Source organism: Scomber japonicus, chromosome 19, assembly GCF_027409825.1.
Source record: "Scomber japonicus isolate fScoJap1 chromosome 19, fScoJap1.pri, whole genome shotgun sequence".
Taxonomy (NCBI): Eukaryota; Metazoa; Chordata; class Actinopteri; order Scombriformes; family Scombridae; genus Scomber; species Scomber japonicus.
In genome coordinates, this window is record NC_070596.1 from 14,200,440 (window position 1) to 14,218,202 (window position 17,763).

The following is a 17,763-nucleotide window of genomic DNA, read 5'->3' on the forward strand; positions in this document are numbered from 1 at the left end:
GTGGTCGGCTCTGTCGTCGTCTGGCTCCACGCAGCCTCCTCAGCGGTTCAGCTGCAGCAGGAGCACCGCTGCTTCATGTTCAGGGTGTAATCACAGGCAACACAAAGGGAAGAGAGCAAACAGAGGGGAATCATCTCCAACACTCACATATATACATTCTCTCTCTCTGTGTAGGTCTTTTTGGTAAACTAGTGTTCGACCACTGTCACGAGCTACTCTTAAAAGACATGAATAATGCAATACAGAAAATCTGCATGAAGAAAAGATTTATTGAGAAGTAGAACGATGCTAAGAGGGAAATTGAGCAGAGTGAAGAAAAAGAGGATGAGAGAGAGAGAGACACTCAAGAGATTGTGGCTCTTTTTTTTTCCAATACAGTTTGAGTAAAAGCTGTACTAGTCATATGTGATGTTTGTATTTGGTCTTTGGTCTTTGAGATACACAGAAAAAGCCAAATTCAGTAAGCACATTGCAACAGACTCTCCATAACATCCCATTCTGATTATTTAAGTATCAGCGTTTATTGGAAATGCTCCTCCATGTCTTAAAACTCACACACATTTGCATTTCTGTCATGCAAGACTCAGGCGTTGATGCCTTCAGTAAAAATGCTTGTTGTGAGTTAAAGTTTACAGTGTGCATCTCTCGTTCTGTGCACCAGCAGCGAATAAAAGGCCAGACTATCAAATCAAAAGTTTACTGAACTAATTTAGGCTTGTATATTTTTGTGCGGAAGGGCCAAAGGACACACCAGAACTTCCACACAAACGCCGTCACACACGCACGCATGCACACACATGTACGTCAAGAGGCGGCGCTGGTAGTAGTAAACATTAGAAAGGAACAGGGGTAATTCACTTGATAAATGTCAACCAAAATGAAGCTATCAGCTGAAAGCAATTTCCTTGTGCTTGCCTGTGTTCTGCGCCAGGGACTTGGGAGATTTTCACCCCTCCATCGATCATGAAGCCTCTGTTTTAGGCCAAGGTACACAATGCCCTCAAATTGCTGACATATGGACCTAGAATCACCACGAAAACCTGCCATATCCACTCCACCCCTCCTCTGTCCCGACCCAGCCACTCCTCTGCTAAACTCTTGTTTATCCAACGACTCTGGTCTGTTTAGGCCATTAAAGCGAAGCCATTCAGAGAGACAGAGGGCCAAGGCAAACGTAATAAAGACACAATCTGTAACGTTATTTGTGGCGCTGCTACCACCTAGAACTAAAGATTTTTTTTTTTTTTGTAAAACACAGTGAAAACTCAATTTATTTCCTTAATTTAAAAGACAAGCAGACGACATTTTGATGAAGACATAATTAGTAGTTACAATGTTGCAGCACTGCAATCATCAAATGACTGGGTGCCTATAAGACCAAGTGTGTGGGCAAAACTTTTTAAATGAAGCCTGTCTGCCATGTGGGATGCCTGTGACCAGTAGCAGAGGAAGTAAATTTAAACCAAAAAACAAATCATGATAAAAGATGACCAGCTACATAATAGGATGAAAAGCTTTTAACTGGTGTGAACAGTGGGTGGATGAAAGCAGGGATCTGCACAGGTTTCCCCATTCAAACATTTTGTGTTATCGATGCGGTTTCAACAACTACAGCGCACATCGATTCCTGACTGTGTCTTTAAAAGTGCAGCTATTTAAGGAAAAAAAGGGCCAAGTGCGCAACAATAAAAGCCTCTTTTCCTAATGGACAATTGCAGTGCCAGCAGCCAGGGCCTAGAGGTCTGTACACAGGAAAAGTCCATTATCACTCTAACTAATGGAGGAGGGAGCGACTTCAAAACCAAAAGTAGAGAAAAAAGAAAAGAAAACAAGAGAGAGAAAGATGACGCATATGGTACAAAGCAGTGTTTCTTTAATGGGGTCCATCAATAATGTTACTTTCCCAGCTTTATTGTGTTTAAAAGAAAGTAGCCATATTATCAATCCTAGACACGGGCAGAAATTAAAGACCTTTAAAAAAAATTTTTTTTACTCAAGTGCATTTTTTAATCAATGCGAAACAAATGTTTGGCAACACGCTAATGATATCTGCTCAGCCGGCTCCTGCGTCTCTGGAACAAACTCCCTCTCTCCCTTTCTCTCGCTCTTGCCACCAAGACAAACCCACAGCCAGTTTACATTTAGACGGGTGCGCTTGTTTTATATAAACAGACAGTCCTTGTGGCAAGGGGTTTGATTAGGAGGAGGCCCACAAATCCCATTAAAAGTCCATTCGTCCCCCGCTTGGTGTTTGTTTGAAGACAGGAAGAGTAACAAGGGAGGAGGGAGGTGACTGGCAGTCTGTCGCTGTAGTTGTTTCCGTGCCAATTTCTGTTTATGTACTGATGGTTAAACACAGATATCACCCAGCAGTGAAGAGCAGAGCCTTGCCGGTGATGTGGGCAGGCACCAAAGCCCAGTGCTTGCCAAGGGAACCCAAACAGGAACCAGACTCTGTCTTCTGTGTGAAGCTTTCAGACTAGTTCGCTCATCATGAGAACAAGACTCAAACACTACCCCCATTGTGATCCAGTAAATGTCCATTGTCAACATGATCCAAATGACATGTTGCTGCTGTTGAGTGTGTCCATCTGTACGTACATCTGTACAGCTATAACCAAATGATTAACAATCAAAAATAAGATCTGTCCGTTTCTTTTAATGGTTCCAGTCAGCCTAACAGCTCCTTGGTCTTGGCTGCAAGCTGTTTGTCAATGTCCGCTGCTATGTTGTCGGCCATCTGCTGAATCTGTGAAGACAGAGGAAAATATGGAGAAGGCTTTATTATATATTTTTTGGGCTCACTTTTCAATGTCAAACATCTATCTAGTAAAGGGCTGAATTTTTCACTTTGGTGCATTATGAATTAAAAAAAAAATTGGGAAATACTACCACTGGAAACAAGTTATTATTATTATTACAAGTTATGTTTTAATTATAATTTCCACATTGGAAAAAGTCTTGGGGCCTTTATAAGTTCATTTCTTTATTCTCACTTTTGTGATTCATGTGTCATCTCATCTCAACCTTTGTTCAGACCTACCGTCCTTAGTCTGAATGTCACTTTCCTCTTCCCTACACATACCTGTTTTTCTATGAGACGTATGATGTCCTCTGAGTGTCCCTCCTTTGCCTTTTTGACCTCTGTGACGGCATTAGATCTCACTCTCCTTAGCGAGTCTTTGGCCTTGTTGCTCAACTGTTTGGCCACCTTGGAAAGGTTCTCTCTGTGTTCTCGTGTTACTCTGCACAGACGTAGGGGAGGAGATGACAGAAAAGAGAGAAGACCAAGTAGTAAGATGGAAGGATCTCTAGCAGAGAGGTAAATAAATGACACCAAGCAAGGGTACACAATCATCCATGTACTGTTTATGTCTGTTTGTAGATTGAAGATATGTTGAATGATGACATTAGCTCAGTTTAGCTAAAAACTTTGAACAATATTGTGTAAATGGGGGTGTTAAGTGTTTGTAGTAGGCATGACTTCTAATCATCTTAATTCTGACTTGTAGTTAACAACAATCACTTTCCAGGGTCTCGGACCAGAGCTGAAACATCCGTCATCCCAACAACTTTGTATTCACTTTGCATTTGTTAATCACTCTGAAAATCCTACTTCCCATTTCACGTTCCTTCTTTGTCTTTAATTGCCTTCTTTTTTTTGTTTTGTTGTTTTTGCCTCGGGGACTATTTGCAAACAATCCAAGTGCAGCTTCTATTTACCGCAAACAATACGGCCTAATTACTGATTCCAGGGCCAATCAAGGAGCGCCTTCTCTTTGGAAATGCAAATGGAGGCTTGGAGCGTGCCGAGACTGATTGCAGGGGGAAAGCAGTCTGACTCTTGTGTCCCTCCTCTGCCAGACTAACACCTGCTGCTCCATCCACACACACATGCATGAACATACATGAGTATAAACACAGGCCAGCATTCATACATGCAGACTAACTTGCACATGTGTGTATGGGTAAAACCATATTACACACACATACACACACACACACACACACACACACACACACAGTGGTTGAGAGATGGATAGTTCTGTGTGAGGTTGTTTGACTTGGCAGAGAGAGCGAGAGAGAAAGAGGACTAGTCAGAATAGGGAGAGAGAGATTGACACTAGGCTCAGATCAACACACATGCAGGGTCTTATACATCTACAAGCAAATAAGTCAATAAATCTGTCAGTTATAGCTAACAGCAGGAAACCTGGTGATGTAGTAATGAGTGACCAGCAAAACCAAGCTGCAACTTAGAGTTATTTTCACTATCAATTAATGGGTCAGCTATTTTCTTTATTCCTCAATTAGTTGTTTGGCCTATAAAATGTCCCAACCAACAGTCCACAATCCAAAAATATTCAGTTTACTATCACGGAGGACTCATGAAACCAGAAAATATTGGCTGCAAACAGAGAATTTTCAACAATCAAATAATCCATTATAAAAACCCATTAATTTTTGGTTGATCCACTGATCGATTGATTGACTAATCATTGCAACTCCACGTGAGACTTAAGGTTTAGCAATGACAATGCACTTGTTCTTATTTTGTAAAATTAGTGAGAGATATTAAAAAGTAGAAAACTTGATAATATCAAGATTTAAATCAGTTAATTTATAAAAATGGAATAATTGATTTATCAGGTCAACAGAACTTTTTCACAACAAGTGAAAATGAAAATACAGAAAACAGAAGTAATGCCTAGAGGAACACAGCGATCACAAAAGAAACTTAAAACGGAGAGTGCTAAAAGCAGGAAAGTGTTTCTGCCCTTGGGGAAGTAAGTGTGTGTGTGTCAGAGAGATACTCACTTGGGAATGGCCACCTTGATGATCGTTCCATCCACCTCTGGGTTTAGGTTCATGCTACTCTCTCTCAGAGCACGGACGGCAGCCGCTGTAGCCTGAGGGGACACACACACACACACACACACACACACACACACACACACACACACACACACACACACACACACACACACACACACACACACACACACACACACACACACACACACACACACACACACACACACACACACACACACACACACACACACACACACACACACACACACACACACACACACACACACACACACACACACACACACACACACACAAAAATAAATGTGAGCTTCGCCTGGAGCAGTACTTGCTCCAGCTGGCAATCATTATGGTGTTGTGTGTATGTATGTGTGTGTATGTGTGAGGGTGTTTAAGTGTGTGTGTGTGTGTGTGTGTGTCAGGGGAAGCCCGTGCAGTGTGGAAGTGCCTTGGGCCACTGTCAGAGCTCAGCCCTGTGGGACAGGACTGAGAGGTTGCAGGGCAGGGCGCTGACCCCCGGTGACCTCACAGGAGAGTCTGCTTGTGTATGATACATGGATACACACACACGGGTGCACACATATGAGCTTTTGAGTTTGTGGGCATTAATAGTTGGATATATTTTCAAATAGATCATTTTTTGCTTCTTTATTGAAGACATTTACTGCACATAGACACCTTTCTTCAGCTGTCATAAACATGTAGTCATTGATGGAAGGAATCCACTTCTATCCAGTTTGTTTATTTCTATCAAATGAGAAGCAATTCAATTTGTATATTGTAATAATCAGCATAACCTCACATCATCTAACTGTTATTATTAAGTAAAAAAACAATCAGTTGCTAGAGTTCTGTTTGGGTGATCAATACATACTTCAGTGATGTCAAAATGACAAAATATAGGATCCAATTTTACAACAACTAATTAATTTACAATAAAATACAGATGCCAATGTAGAAAGTCCATTCTGTCAAAACTAACTTAATGTTTGTGAAAATGGACATTACATTCCCTTAAAATGATAATTGTGTTAGTAACAAAAAAGAACTGCTCTCTCCTGTAAATTTTTCTGTCAAAATCACAAATGGAAACATCTGCAGAAATATTCCTTCTTCTCAGCTGTTTGCCAAAATGGCTTATTGATTTTTTTTTCTGTGATCTTTATAGACTACAGGATGAAGATGATCAGAGGAAAACGAAAAGAAAAGCATTGTGTGTTTTGTGAATTGAACCAACGCGGATGTGGACACTGGTTGGAGAAACAGCTGTGCTGTAAAAGCTAAATGATATCTCTAAACAACACAGGATCAAACAAAGATGTTGCTAAGCGGTTGGGAGTAAGTTAATTGATCTAGTGGCTTCTTTGGGAATTGCATTTAAAGTTTATTTTCATTTGTTTGGCAGGCAGGCCAAAAAAGACGCGTACATGTGACTCAATTGTAAATATTAAAACAACACTCACATATGTGAAACATGAAGACATTATCCACCATATACAACACAATCCTTCGGTCCAGCAAACACTACATTAGAACCAGAGAGCTGCAGTTAAACAGTGCATACAGACGAGGGGGAGAAAGCCAAATCCTTTGAACCACTGAAAACAAAGTCACACTCCTCGAACCAATTCTGCAACCGCATGACAATTCCCTTAACTGAGCTTTACAAAGGGTGCAAATATGCAATGTGAGGAAAAAGAGCATATCATTTCCTTTTAATCCCTTTCTACCCTGCTCCCCTTACTCGACAGCTACTTCTGGCCTTTTCCGCTGGGGGAAAAGAAATGGCAGCGAGATTAAAGGAATTTATTTGTGTGCATTAAATTAATTCATGAGGTCTTGTTTCTTTTTTATTAAAATCATCCGGGGCGCAGGCCTCTAGTTGCTCTCTTTGAGTGCAGAGTGATAGATTCGGCCCATACCTATGTTTGATTGTTCTCAGCATCAAATTCATCACCGCTTCCCCTCTCCAACGACCGCTCCGGTGGTTACGGAAAACCGAGCAGATTTTTTTTTTTTATCTGGAGAGGCCTGGCCAGGTTCTGGATAATATGTTGGAGAAGGAGAGAAATTACGCTGAAGTTTCACATCAAACGCAGATGGCCCGGTTCAAAGCAACGAGGCAAGCGGAGAGGAATGTGTGCGTGTTTGAAAAGGGAGTCCTGAAGAAAACACTTTATGAACAAAGTGGTGGGATGCTTAAACATGCACACACACACACTAATCTTACACTCACATACACACCAAAAATTGCCCCCTGATCTATGCATGCTGGTAGTTGTTGTTAGTTCCACTGCGCCTTCCCAGGCCGCTGTCAATGAATGAATGGAAAACAATTGAAGGGCCTCTGGAGTGCCTGGTAATGGATAGGCATCATTATAAGCCTATTAGCTCTGGGTACTGAGGACTCACCTCTTTGTGGGACATGGGTAACATAGGGCACGACAGAGTAGCGTGTAGTGTAGTGTGTGTGTGTGTGTGTATGGGTGTCTCTGTTGGCGTGTGTGTGGTCTGTGGTCAGAGTTTCTGGGAAGGAGCTACACTCACCGGGGGACCATTCAGCGTGATTCAGGTTGAAGACTGGATTTCCTGATCTGAGTTGCTGATAAAATACTTAGATTTTCATGTTGTTATGTGATTATTAGTACAAAGGAGAAGAAAAAAGTGAAACCACAGCATTCATTCTCACAAAAGGTGACATAGAAGGTGGAGGAACATAGTTACAAAATGTTTTTCGACAGGGGAAGAACAAAACTATACTTCTTCCATCACTTTTAGTATATATAAAAAGGGGCCTTAAACTTTAAACTGTGCAACCACAATGATCATGTAAGTTTATTGCATGTCACATTGTGCGAGATGTGATACAATCTTGGCTGCAGTCCTCGTCACACTGTCAGATATGAATATGAGGCATGTCGGATTGTGCGCTGACTGTGTGTGGAACTGTAGCGCTACTATGTGAATAGAAAAAAGAATATGAACACATAGAGACGCATAATCAGCCTGCTTCATCCATCTGCGCTGCGTTTTGGCTTTTGTGTGCCATGAACAAATTAAGTATTGAGTGTGAATGTGTTTTCTCCCTAAACATTATTAAAAAATGGTCCTTACAAAATATGCCTCAGGCTGTCTTTAGTCACTCCACATCGGTTGTTGAGCACGTGTCTCACAGTGTGATCTAGGACCAGCATTTGAATTGACAATGAAAATGTTCACCAAATTTCTCTCATGATTATCAACTTTGGTCTCAGACATCCCATAACTGCATAGCACAAAGGGGCCTTAACTTATTTATTTTTTCTTCTGTGCCCTTTAAGTCATGTTTTATCCCTCTCTGTTTTATATTCTTGTACCTTTCTTCTGACCTCTGTTAAACTCCCAGACTGTACTGGAGTTTTGTTATCTTGGATTTTCATAATGATTGTATGCATGTGTGTGTAGACATCATAAGTTTAACTTGCGATGCAGCTGGATTTGCGTGATCACAACATAATAAGATCATGAGAAGAATCCATCTTGTCAGGCTTAAAGTTTCGTGCTCGTGTCCGAACCACTGGTGGCTCAGATCAATCAGCGCTGCAAATCCAGTTGCAAGGTAAGACGCTGATCGATGGTTCATCCATTCATCTGCCAAGTATATTTTAAAACCTGCCTGCCGGTTTTTAAGGATGACTTCTCAGATGTTTCTGTGTAACAAACCATCTGGCGCGTCAGGATGCATCTAAACTCATTAAAAGTATATTTATTGGGTAAGATCTATCGTCTCGACTGTGCATTAATTTCCCTGCTTCTTTTTTTCTCATTTGCACAAATAATCAAGAACTTGACCTGAATTGTTGCATCTCATGAGAAGCCAGCAGATCTATTGCTAATAACAATCAGGAGAACTCAATTCATGACTGTCTGCAGATATATGATTGCATAATGTCGTGGTAAAGGCTAAAAAAAGCTCATTTAGATTTTCCAGACCACTAGAAAGGCGAGCCACTAAAAGTCTGCTTTGCCCCCGTGGACAAAATATCTTTCTGGAGCTCTGATTAGTACAGTGTTGCATCATCTAAGAAGGGAAAAGAGGGAGAGAAAAGAGTGAGAAAAAAAAGAAAAATAATCCATTCCTTCCTAACCTGGGGGTAAAATGAGGTCATTTCCTATTCTGTGACAACTCACATGCAGACATAACCAAGTATCAGCGCACACACATGCACACGCGTACACACACACATACACTTTAGGTTTTTGTTGCTATCTTTCACCCTAGAACAAAGGGCTCCAGGAGTGATCAATCAATTAGCATCTGAGACACAGTTGGAGAGAGACGCAGGTCAGGTTTCATTTACACAGAGTTGTGGGATTCGAGTTCTGGTCTGGCTCAGGACGGTCCATCTGTCTGTGCTTTGGATTATTTTTATAAAGCTTAGTTACTGTGTGCTTGTCCATATGAGACAAACAAATACCGGTAGGAAGAAACTGTGTGTGTGTATGTGTATGTATGTGTGTGTGTGTGTGTGTGTGTGTGTGTGTGTGTGTGCGTGTGTGTGTGAGATCGTCTTACCTCAGGGAAGCCGCTCATGTTGACCATAATGAACTGAGGTGATTTCATGGAGATCTGACCCAGCTGGTTGAGAGGGAACTTCCCATCTTGAGTTGTCACCACAATGTGATCCAGAGCTCCTAAACAAATGCACATAAACGTAATTGATGTCTTACTTTAGATACCTACACAGACAATTTAAGGCATTATTTGACAGCCATGAAATACGAAATCACCCAGATGTTGCTATGTTACCCCATGGTGGGATTGTAAATATTAAAAGCCTGACCATTTGATGATCAGTTAATCACAAATTCATCAGTACATGTTTAAAGTACTGTTTCATGTATATTTGACTATATTTTTTCATCATATTTTTATTTACAGCTACTTATATTGTTATAAAGTTATGTTATATCTTTAATAAAGTTTTTATTGTTTCAATTGTTAAATATCTCACATATTGTCATATGATCTTCAACAAAATGTGTAAGCATGAAGATCATTATCGTATCTGGCACAAATATCAAGCATTGCTCCAGCTTTGGTATATTTGGTTTGATGACACTGTTTCCATGACTGCTTCATATAAATGAAAACACACAGTCAATCATTCAGTCAGACCGACAGATTAACAAATAAATAGAGGACAGATGAATGTGCAGCAGAAGCCACAAATTGCATGAGTAAGTAAAAAAATAAAAATTAAAGAGACCACTTTCAGGCTGTTCAAGAGTTTCCATGATCTACTCCTCACTGTCAATAGTGAGAGAGGCAAAGGTAAGGTTGCCAACTTGAGTCGACTTCTGTCCCTCCCTCCCTCCCTCTCTCCATCTTTTCTGTCCCTCCCTCTCTTCATCTTTTCTGTCCCTCCCTCCCTCTCTTCGTCTTTTCTATCCCTTCCTCCCTCTCTCTCTCCCTCTCTCCTCCATCTGGCTAACCTCAGACGCAGTTGTTTCCTTCTTTTCCACCTCTGCCTTACATCACTCCTTCCCTGCGTACCCAGTGGGGGCTGTGGTGGTGGCGTTGGTGTGTGTATTTGTGTATGGAAAAGGGGGGTGAAGGGGAGGTGAGCCAGCGGTGTAATTTTCTCTATGTGATCAATTTATCATATGAATATGAAAAAAAAAAAAGCTGTACTGGTTTAGGATTCGATACAGAAAAAGAAATTAAAAATAAAAGCTTGGTGTGATGTGATGTGATGAAATGGATCCCTTTTATTTAAAGGCCGCACCCTGACTAAATCACTGACATACCGTCTACCTGCCTGCCAATTATTCTGTCTTCCTCTTTGGCTTCAAACATCCATTTGTGCTGAGCTCTGGACCTGCCTGCCTCTCTGTGTGTATGCAGACCATTCACATCCATAGCTGTGACCTTCTGCCTGTCCGTCTTTGTTACCTGTGCCTTGACAATGTGCACCTACACATCTGTTAGTACTTTGGGTGGGGAGACAGTCAGTCATTTCTATAACTACAAAGGTGGAGGGTGAGGAGGGGGTACGAGGGTTGAGAGACAAATATCAGAAATTGGGAAAAATCTTCTTTACTAAAATATTAAATATGATGTAATATGATAACTACTTTTTACAACTGATGTTGCTGTTGAAAAAACAAAAAACAAATACCTAATTTATTGGGGCTATTTATTGCAGCTATATTTATATATTATAAAAAAATTCTTAATGTATCAAATGATAACTTGTAATGTCAAAGGCATCGCTCTTATTGATGAACCTAAAAAGAATTGTCACTTGATGCTGCAGCTCAACTCGGGTTGTGGAATTTTATAGCGAGTTTATGCTCATTGTGTTTAGCTGTCTGACTACGACTTTGATACACTCCCAGCTGTTTTCAGAGAAAAAGCTCTAAGAACCCGCTGTACACTACCTGCACTGTACCAAATTGCAGACTCTGGTAGCAAACAGCTGGTTAACATAATGGAGCACTTAGGAGCTAAAGAGCCACATATTTCCCTCAGGGGTTGATAGAGAGCAAAAACAGAGCTAAAGGTGAGTGAATATTAGACTTGCATACACCAGGTGGACAGAAAGACAACTCCAAATGAATGATAATGTTTTCCGTAACTGATGGATGTGTAACAAGTGCAGCGCATCAGCTTAAATGTGTCGGAGATGTCAGTGTTTTCGTTCACAAATCGTTTCTGCTGCCCTCAAGTGGCCAAAAAAAATCAGTTAATGTTGGTTTAATGATCTACACTATCAATTTAATTTTCGTCCACAACAACAATTTTTTCTAACTTGTGTCTGTTTACATTTCAAATTTGGTGGATTGTAGGTATTTTGTTACCTTAGAATAGAGTCACGCTAAGCTAAGCCAAACTAAGCTAACCGCCTGCTGGCTGTAGCTTCATATTTAACAGATAGACATGAGAGAGGTATCGATATTCTCTCTTAACTCTTGCCAGAATGCGAATAAGCATACTTCCAAAATAGTTAAAGCATTCCTTTGAGCGCAAATATCGCTTATCTTCAACTTGGAAGTCACCCTGAAAACCATATTGAGGTATTTTAAAAAGATATTTTTCTTGTACTGTTGTTGTTCAGTGTCACCATGTTCCACAGACACACACACACACACACACACACACACACACACAGACACACACAGACACACACAGACACACACAGACACACACGCTTAATAAGAGCCAGATGGGAGGTTTATCGTACAAACACACAGACACACATGCACATTCATACAATACACACACATTCGGACAACTGACGTCATTTCATTCCACCATTTCATCTCTGCTGTCAGCTCTAAGTCCTGCTGCCTCCCTGGATTACTGTGCAGCTGGACAGAAGAGGGGGGGGGGGGGGGGGGGGGGGGTGGACGGACCTGAGGAGAAAAGTGAGGGATAGACAGATGGAGGGAGAAGACGAGGAGGATGACAGGATGGAAGGAAGGAGGCGAGAATGACGAGAGTGACAAGAAGAAGATGGAGGGAGAAGTTTTGGGCCCTGTGAACAAGTAATTCCCTGTAGGTCAATAAGACATTTAATTGTAAATGTTGAAGATGAGCAAAAGCCAAAATACAAAGCTGAGAATTGTTGAAAAAAACTAAAGAGAAGAGTAAGTGACGAAAAGATAAATGAAAGAATTGATGATAGAAAATGGGCAAGACATTTTTGAAAAATGCATGAAAACATGAAAAATGGACAGAGAATTGTACAAACAAAATCTAAGTAATCTAAAAGTAAATCTACAACACAAGATATTGAGCTGTTAGCCAGAAAAATCTAATCTGTGTGTGCTTCTATTGCTAATCTGTCTTCGCATCTTCCGTTAAAAGTAAAGACGCATCGCACAGGATGCAAATCAAAACGATATTCTGGAAAAGGAACAGAAACTCAGACACTTTCAATCTGAAGCCCGTCCTCTCCCATGGGACTTTCCATTATCCACCACACCTCTGACTCCCCCCGAACCCAGCTCCCATTTGTTAGAACCCAGAGGCAAAGGGGTCATGACCTGGATGTAGTTGGGGAAACAGAGGTCAAAGCAGGGTCAAGGTGAGGTCACATGGGGCTCTCCTCTCTCTAAGCCCTTGGGCGTTTTGTCAGGTAGGTGCAAACAAAAAGGAAGATTTACTTTCATTTGAAAGTGAAAATGTAGAAATGTGGAAAAAAGCAAAGGTCTTACATGTAAGCTGAACTTTTGGAGAAGAAACAAACATAAAAACTGAAGTACAATTCACTATGGAGTCAATGCATGACTCATATATGTATATCTTGTGATGTGTAGTATCTGTTTTTTAGATTCGAAGCTGAAATCTAATAAGGTGGCCTCACAGTACAGTGTTGCCAATGCCAACCTTATTGAAAGTATTCTGAGGTATCTCATGGATAACCTGTGAACTCATGTATTCCTGTAGTTTAGCCAGAGTGATGAAAAAGTGGGCAGCAAAGAATACAAATGAATAAACATTTGTTCATTCTGGTGGGACCGCAGCCATCCATGAGATCACACACATACCTTTGCAAGTGGAACCTGGTGCTGGACAGAGGATGAAAATAATGCTTTTGATTTTTTTTAAGGCAAGTTGTGAGAGCTGAGATCAAAATGGAGACATTATAGAGAATTACACTCAAAAAGAAACAAATGACTAATATGTATCTGTCTGCAGAATGCTGCTGCATAAACAACAAGTATCTGTATGTGGTGTGATGTTCAATATACCGCATTTGTTCCATTGTTTTTGGATGCTTTTCCTCTCATCAGCCCTCTGGTAACAATAGTAGGAAATAACAAGCTGGGCAACTAAATTAAATACTTACATTTGTGACAATACTGTCATTGCTCAGAGTTGCGTCAAATCATTTATTTGGGCAATTATTTATGTTAAATTGTATCTGTTCTAGTTTGTTTTCATTGCAAATGTGAGTAAAGTGACTACAATTTTAAACACGGGAGTCAGTGTTTTCATGATATTTTTTTCTACAGGAGACTGTTAAGTTTAAAGGAGGGGGTTGTGAGGAGATTCAGACAGAGAGAAAACACAAGGAGGAAGGAAAGAAACAAACTGAGATAAGACAAATACCTGGCGAGGTTCGAATGCTGAGGTTGCGTGTGAAGTCATCTTTGAGTGCATTGACAACAGCTGTCATGTCCTCCTTCACTTCACCCAGATTGATGATGTCTTCCACCAGAGCCGAGTTAATATTCATCTTAGCTGACTGGCCCTTTGCCTTGGCTTTAGGAGATGAAGAGAAGGGGGGGGGAAAAAGGACTGAAGGAAGAGTGGAAACTCATATCTAAGAGAAATAATATCAGATCAAGTAACCCCCCATTCATGCTAACAGATGCTGCTCACATGTGATCACCTCCTCACTGACCTTTTGCTTTCTTGGTGGCGTAAAGCCGGGCGCACGCAGCAGGGTAGTAGGTGGTGTTGGGGAGCAGAATAGGGGCTCTGGTGGTGGCCGCGAGGGGACACCTGACATGTCGTACCAGAGACTGACACAGCAGAGGACGAAGCAGGCTCAGATGATTCATGGCCATCACTGAAGGAGAGAATAAACACAAAATGCTGTTAGGGAAATACAATGTTGTTGATTTTGGAGTGACATCATTTAAATAAGTTTGATAAAATCACAAGTCATCAGTTGAGAGGTGCTGTTAATATTTATCAAAATGAAGTAATAGCTCCTGTCAGCCAGTAGGAGGTAGGCCTACATCTTGTATTAAAGTATTACAGGATGGTCTCTTTTGCTTTTGTTAGCTATCAGAAATTATTCAAAGAAATAACAGAATTTATTATTTCAATATACTATTTCAATGGCAGCCATGTCTCCTTACGGTCTATCTTTTTCTGTAAACATCTGAAAATATAAGTAACAGCTACATGTAAATCCATTACTCTAGAGATTTATGGATACAAATCTGTGTTTCTTGTGATTGTCAGCTAGTCAAAATTAGAAAAATAAAGGTCTGTTTTACTGCCTTTCACAAACTTTAAAGATTAAGAAACTTTCATGGAGGAGTGGCTGACATGCATGAAATACTCTCTCATTGCAATTTGCCAATATTTATGTATGTAAATTGTATATATGTATAGATCTGCTGAATTTTTTTTCCAATTATTCTGTGTCATTAAATGGTGAAATATGCCCAGAAAAATTTCCTAAAGCCCACGGTGGGGTCTTCAAATGAAATCCTCTGACATCTAGAAATACTCAGTTTACTATCACATTACACAAAGAGAAGCTGTAAATCCTCACAGCTTCTCAACTGGGGAATGTTTTCCATCATTGCTTTAAAAGTTACTTAAATGATTAATAGATGGAATAAGACAGTTGTAGATAATACTGTAGATTTGTTTTCTGTATATATACTAATCATTTCACCCCTTGGATCACACACTGCCTTTAATTATCTCCGTCCTCCTCCTCTTACTCACTCACACACACACACACACACACACACACACGCTAAAAAACTACTCTCAGGCCGTGCACAGTTGTTCAGGCATTCCTAAAGGGGAACCTCCCATTCAAAAATACACACAACACTATAAGACAGCCCCTGCTTTTCTATGGACTAACCACCTCCCACCTCGCAGATCGGCCCTTGACTGTACAGTGTGTCACTGAACCTCAGCGTACTCACAAGCACAGACAAACTCTTGAGATAGAAAAGCCCACAGACACAAACACACACTAAAGCCCGTCTTTCACGGTCAGTGGCTGTGAACAGCTAGCAGTGTACTGCAGCCTGACTGACATCCCCTTTTGTCTGGTGAGTATTTGGAAGTGAGTAAAGGCTGTGAGAAGAAACATACCATACAGCTGCATTAAAAACACTTTGGTCACAAATGAGTAGAGCTTTCACCAAAACATCACATTACTGAGATCATTTTATAATTTTATTGAAAAAAATGGGAATTATATACAGCTGGAAGCTCAACAAAACATAAAAGAAAATACAGTTGATGTTTCTCAACTGATCCAAAGGGTTTAATTTAACTCTTTCATTAAATGTCATGACGAAAAATATGTTTTATAGCATTGTAATTTAAACTGGGATTAAATTTGTACAAATATATTGGAGTTATTAAAGTTGTTTTATGACCTGACTTTATTTCTTTCTTACAATAAAATGACAAATGTATTCTACTGCTTCATAAAATGTTGCTTTTTTAAATGTAAAATATGTATGAAAATAAAGCTTAAATTCAAAAGGTAAAGAGTTCTCACCCCCATCTCTAATCCACCTCTGACTCTAGATTAACCAAAATCAATATATATTCACTGGCAATATTTAGGCTACAGTGTGGAGCCACCACCTCCAATCCAAACTCATAACAGGCATCCAGGGCTGGCAGATTTCCTGACAAGCAGATATGATACAGCGCAGTGTGGCAGAGCAAATAGGCTCAGATGTGGGATGGTGACGGATCTCTTTAGAGGAGAAGTCAAGCAGAAGAGGTGAAGCACAGGTGTTCAGTGGGATACTGTAGCCTCATATCCTGTCGATTTCACACACACAGCAGCTGCAGACACACCTCTCTCCTTCTTCCAGCAGCAGAAGCCAGCTGGCGAGCCTGTATGATCACGCCTCTGTCTGTACACTTTACACTTTAAGCAGAAAATAACACAGCAGCGCATCTGATAATGTTGTGCCTGGGTTTACCTCCAAGCTGCCTCATCAAACAAACTGTTAACACTAGGGCTGTGACTAATGATCATTTTAAAACAGTGACTGACCAATATATCGGTCAGCTGATATCATCAGCTGATATTGGCCTATCACTGATATATCATATTGGCATATATGTTGTCCGATTTTTATTTTATATTTTTATATATCTTTTTCAAAATACGTTTGATAACCACATTTGACGGATCATTGCAAAAAAAAAAGAGATGTGCTTCTGTATATATTCTATATAAATAATATTAGTGGTTGATACACTGATAACGATTTTTTTCATCTCGGAGCTTATTAACTTAGATATTCATATTATGATGCTATAAAACAGTTAAAAGCAATAAAATACCTTTTAGAAACTTGAACCTGACCGTATTTGACATTTGTGCTTCATTCAGTGACTTAAGCAATTTATTGATAACCATAATTGTTGGTGATTATCTTTGTGCTGATCAACTTATTTCATAGCCTAATTTTCTCAGTGATCATTCATATTGTAGGTGTGTACACTGTACTATTGAACTAATTCACTACGTTATAGTGTCCTGTGGCCATCTGGTTTCATTGACTGGATCAAATGTTTTACCTTTCAGGTGTCTGATTTCTCCCAGAAAATATCCCTGAATTCCCATGAATTCTTATTATTTATAGATATTCCTGTTTATGTCAATATCAGAATATATTTTGTTAATCATGATTATTTGCCCTGTCATCCAGTCCTGCAGCAGGTTCAATGCTGGATTATTTAAAAACATAGTAGAGTAAGAGGCAATACTACATTATTATAATTATTATTAACAAACAGAGATACATATTTGAGATACCTAGCTGTTTTTAACACGTTATGTAAGTGAAGCGGTGTGAAGGTCGACGTATTCTGACGAACAACACGCAAAAACTGTCACATTTATAACACAACCACATAGTTGCTAAGCATAGTACTATCATAAATATCAACCAAAACACATCCTTCAACCTCAAAACAGCATACTTACTGTCTCTCAAGCTTTAATACTTCACAGGAGCATGTCAGGCAAGGGGGAAAAGCAGCGTTTCACATTTAAGTAGTCATCAGCACGCGTCCGGGGGTGTGTGTTTGAAACCTTGCACAGAGAGTACCGAGTGAGCGGTTGGTGCTTAGAGGTGAACCAGCAACGATATACGGGATATGCCGTTCAATAAACCGAGCGCCTCCTCTCGACTCCACCGTTAAACATGCTA

The 17,763-nt window shown here is 40.2% G+C and overlaps 1 protein-coding gene across 1 annotated transcript; it reads right to left on the minus strand.

The window, feature by feature from the left end:
- Positions 1-1,983: 1,983 nt before the first annotated feature.
- mrrf (mitochondrial ribosome recycling factor) lies at positions 1,984-17,630 on the minus strand. The gene is made up of 7 exons (XM_053340468.1): positions 17,538-17,630; positions 14,229-14,396; positions 13,934-14,086; positions 9,389-9,507; positions 4,819-4,910; positions 3,086-3,245; positions 1,984-2,749 (listed from the first exon to the last, which is right to left on the minus strand). Coding segments are annotated over exons 1-7 (771 nt in total). The 5' UTR covers positions 17,539-17,630; the 3' UTR covers positions 1,984-2,671.
- Positions 17,631-17,763: the final 133 nt, after the last annotated feature.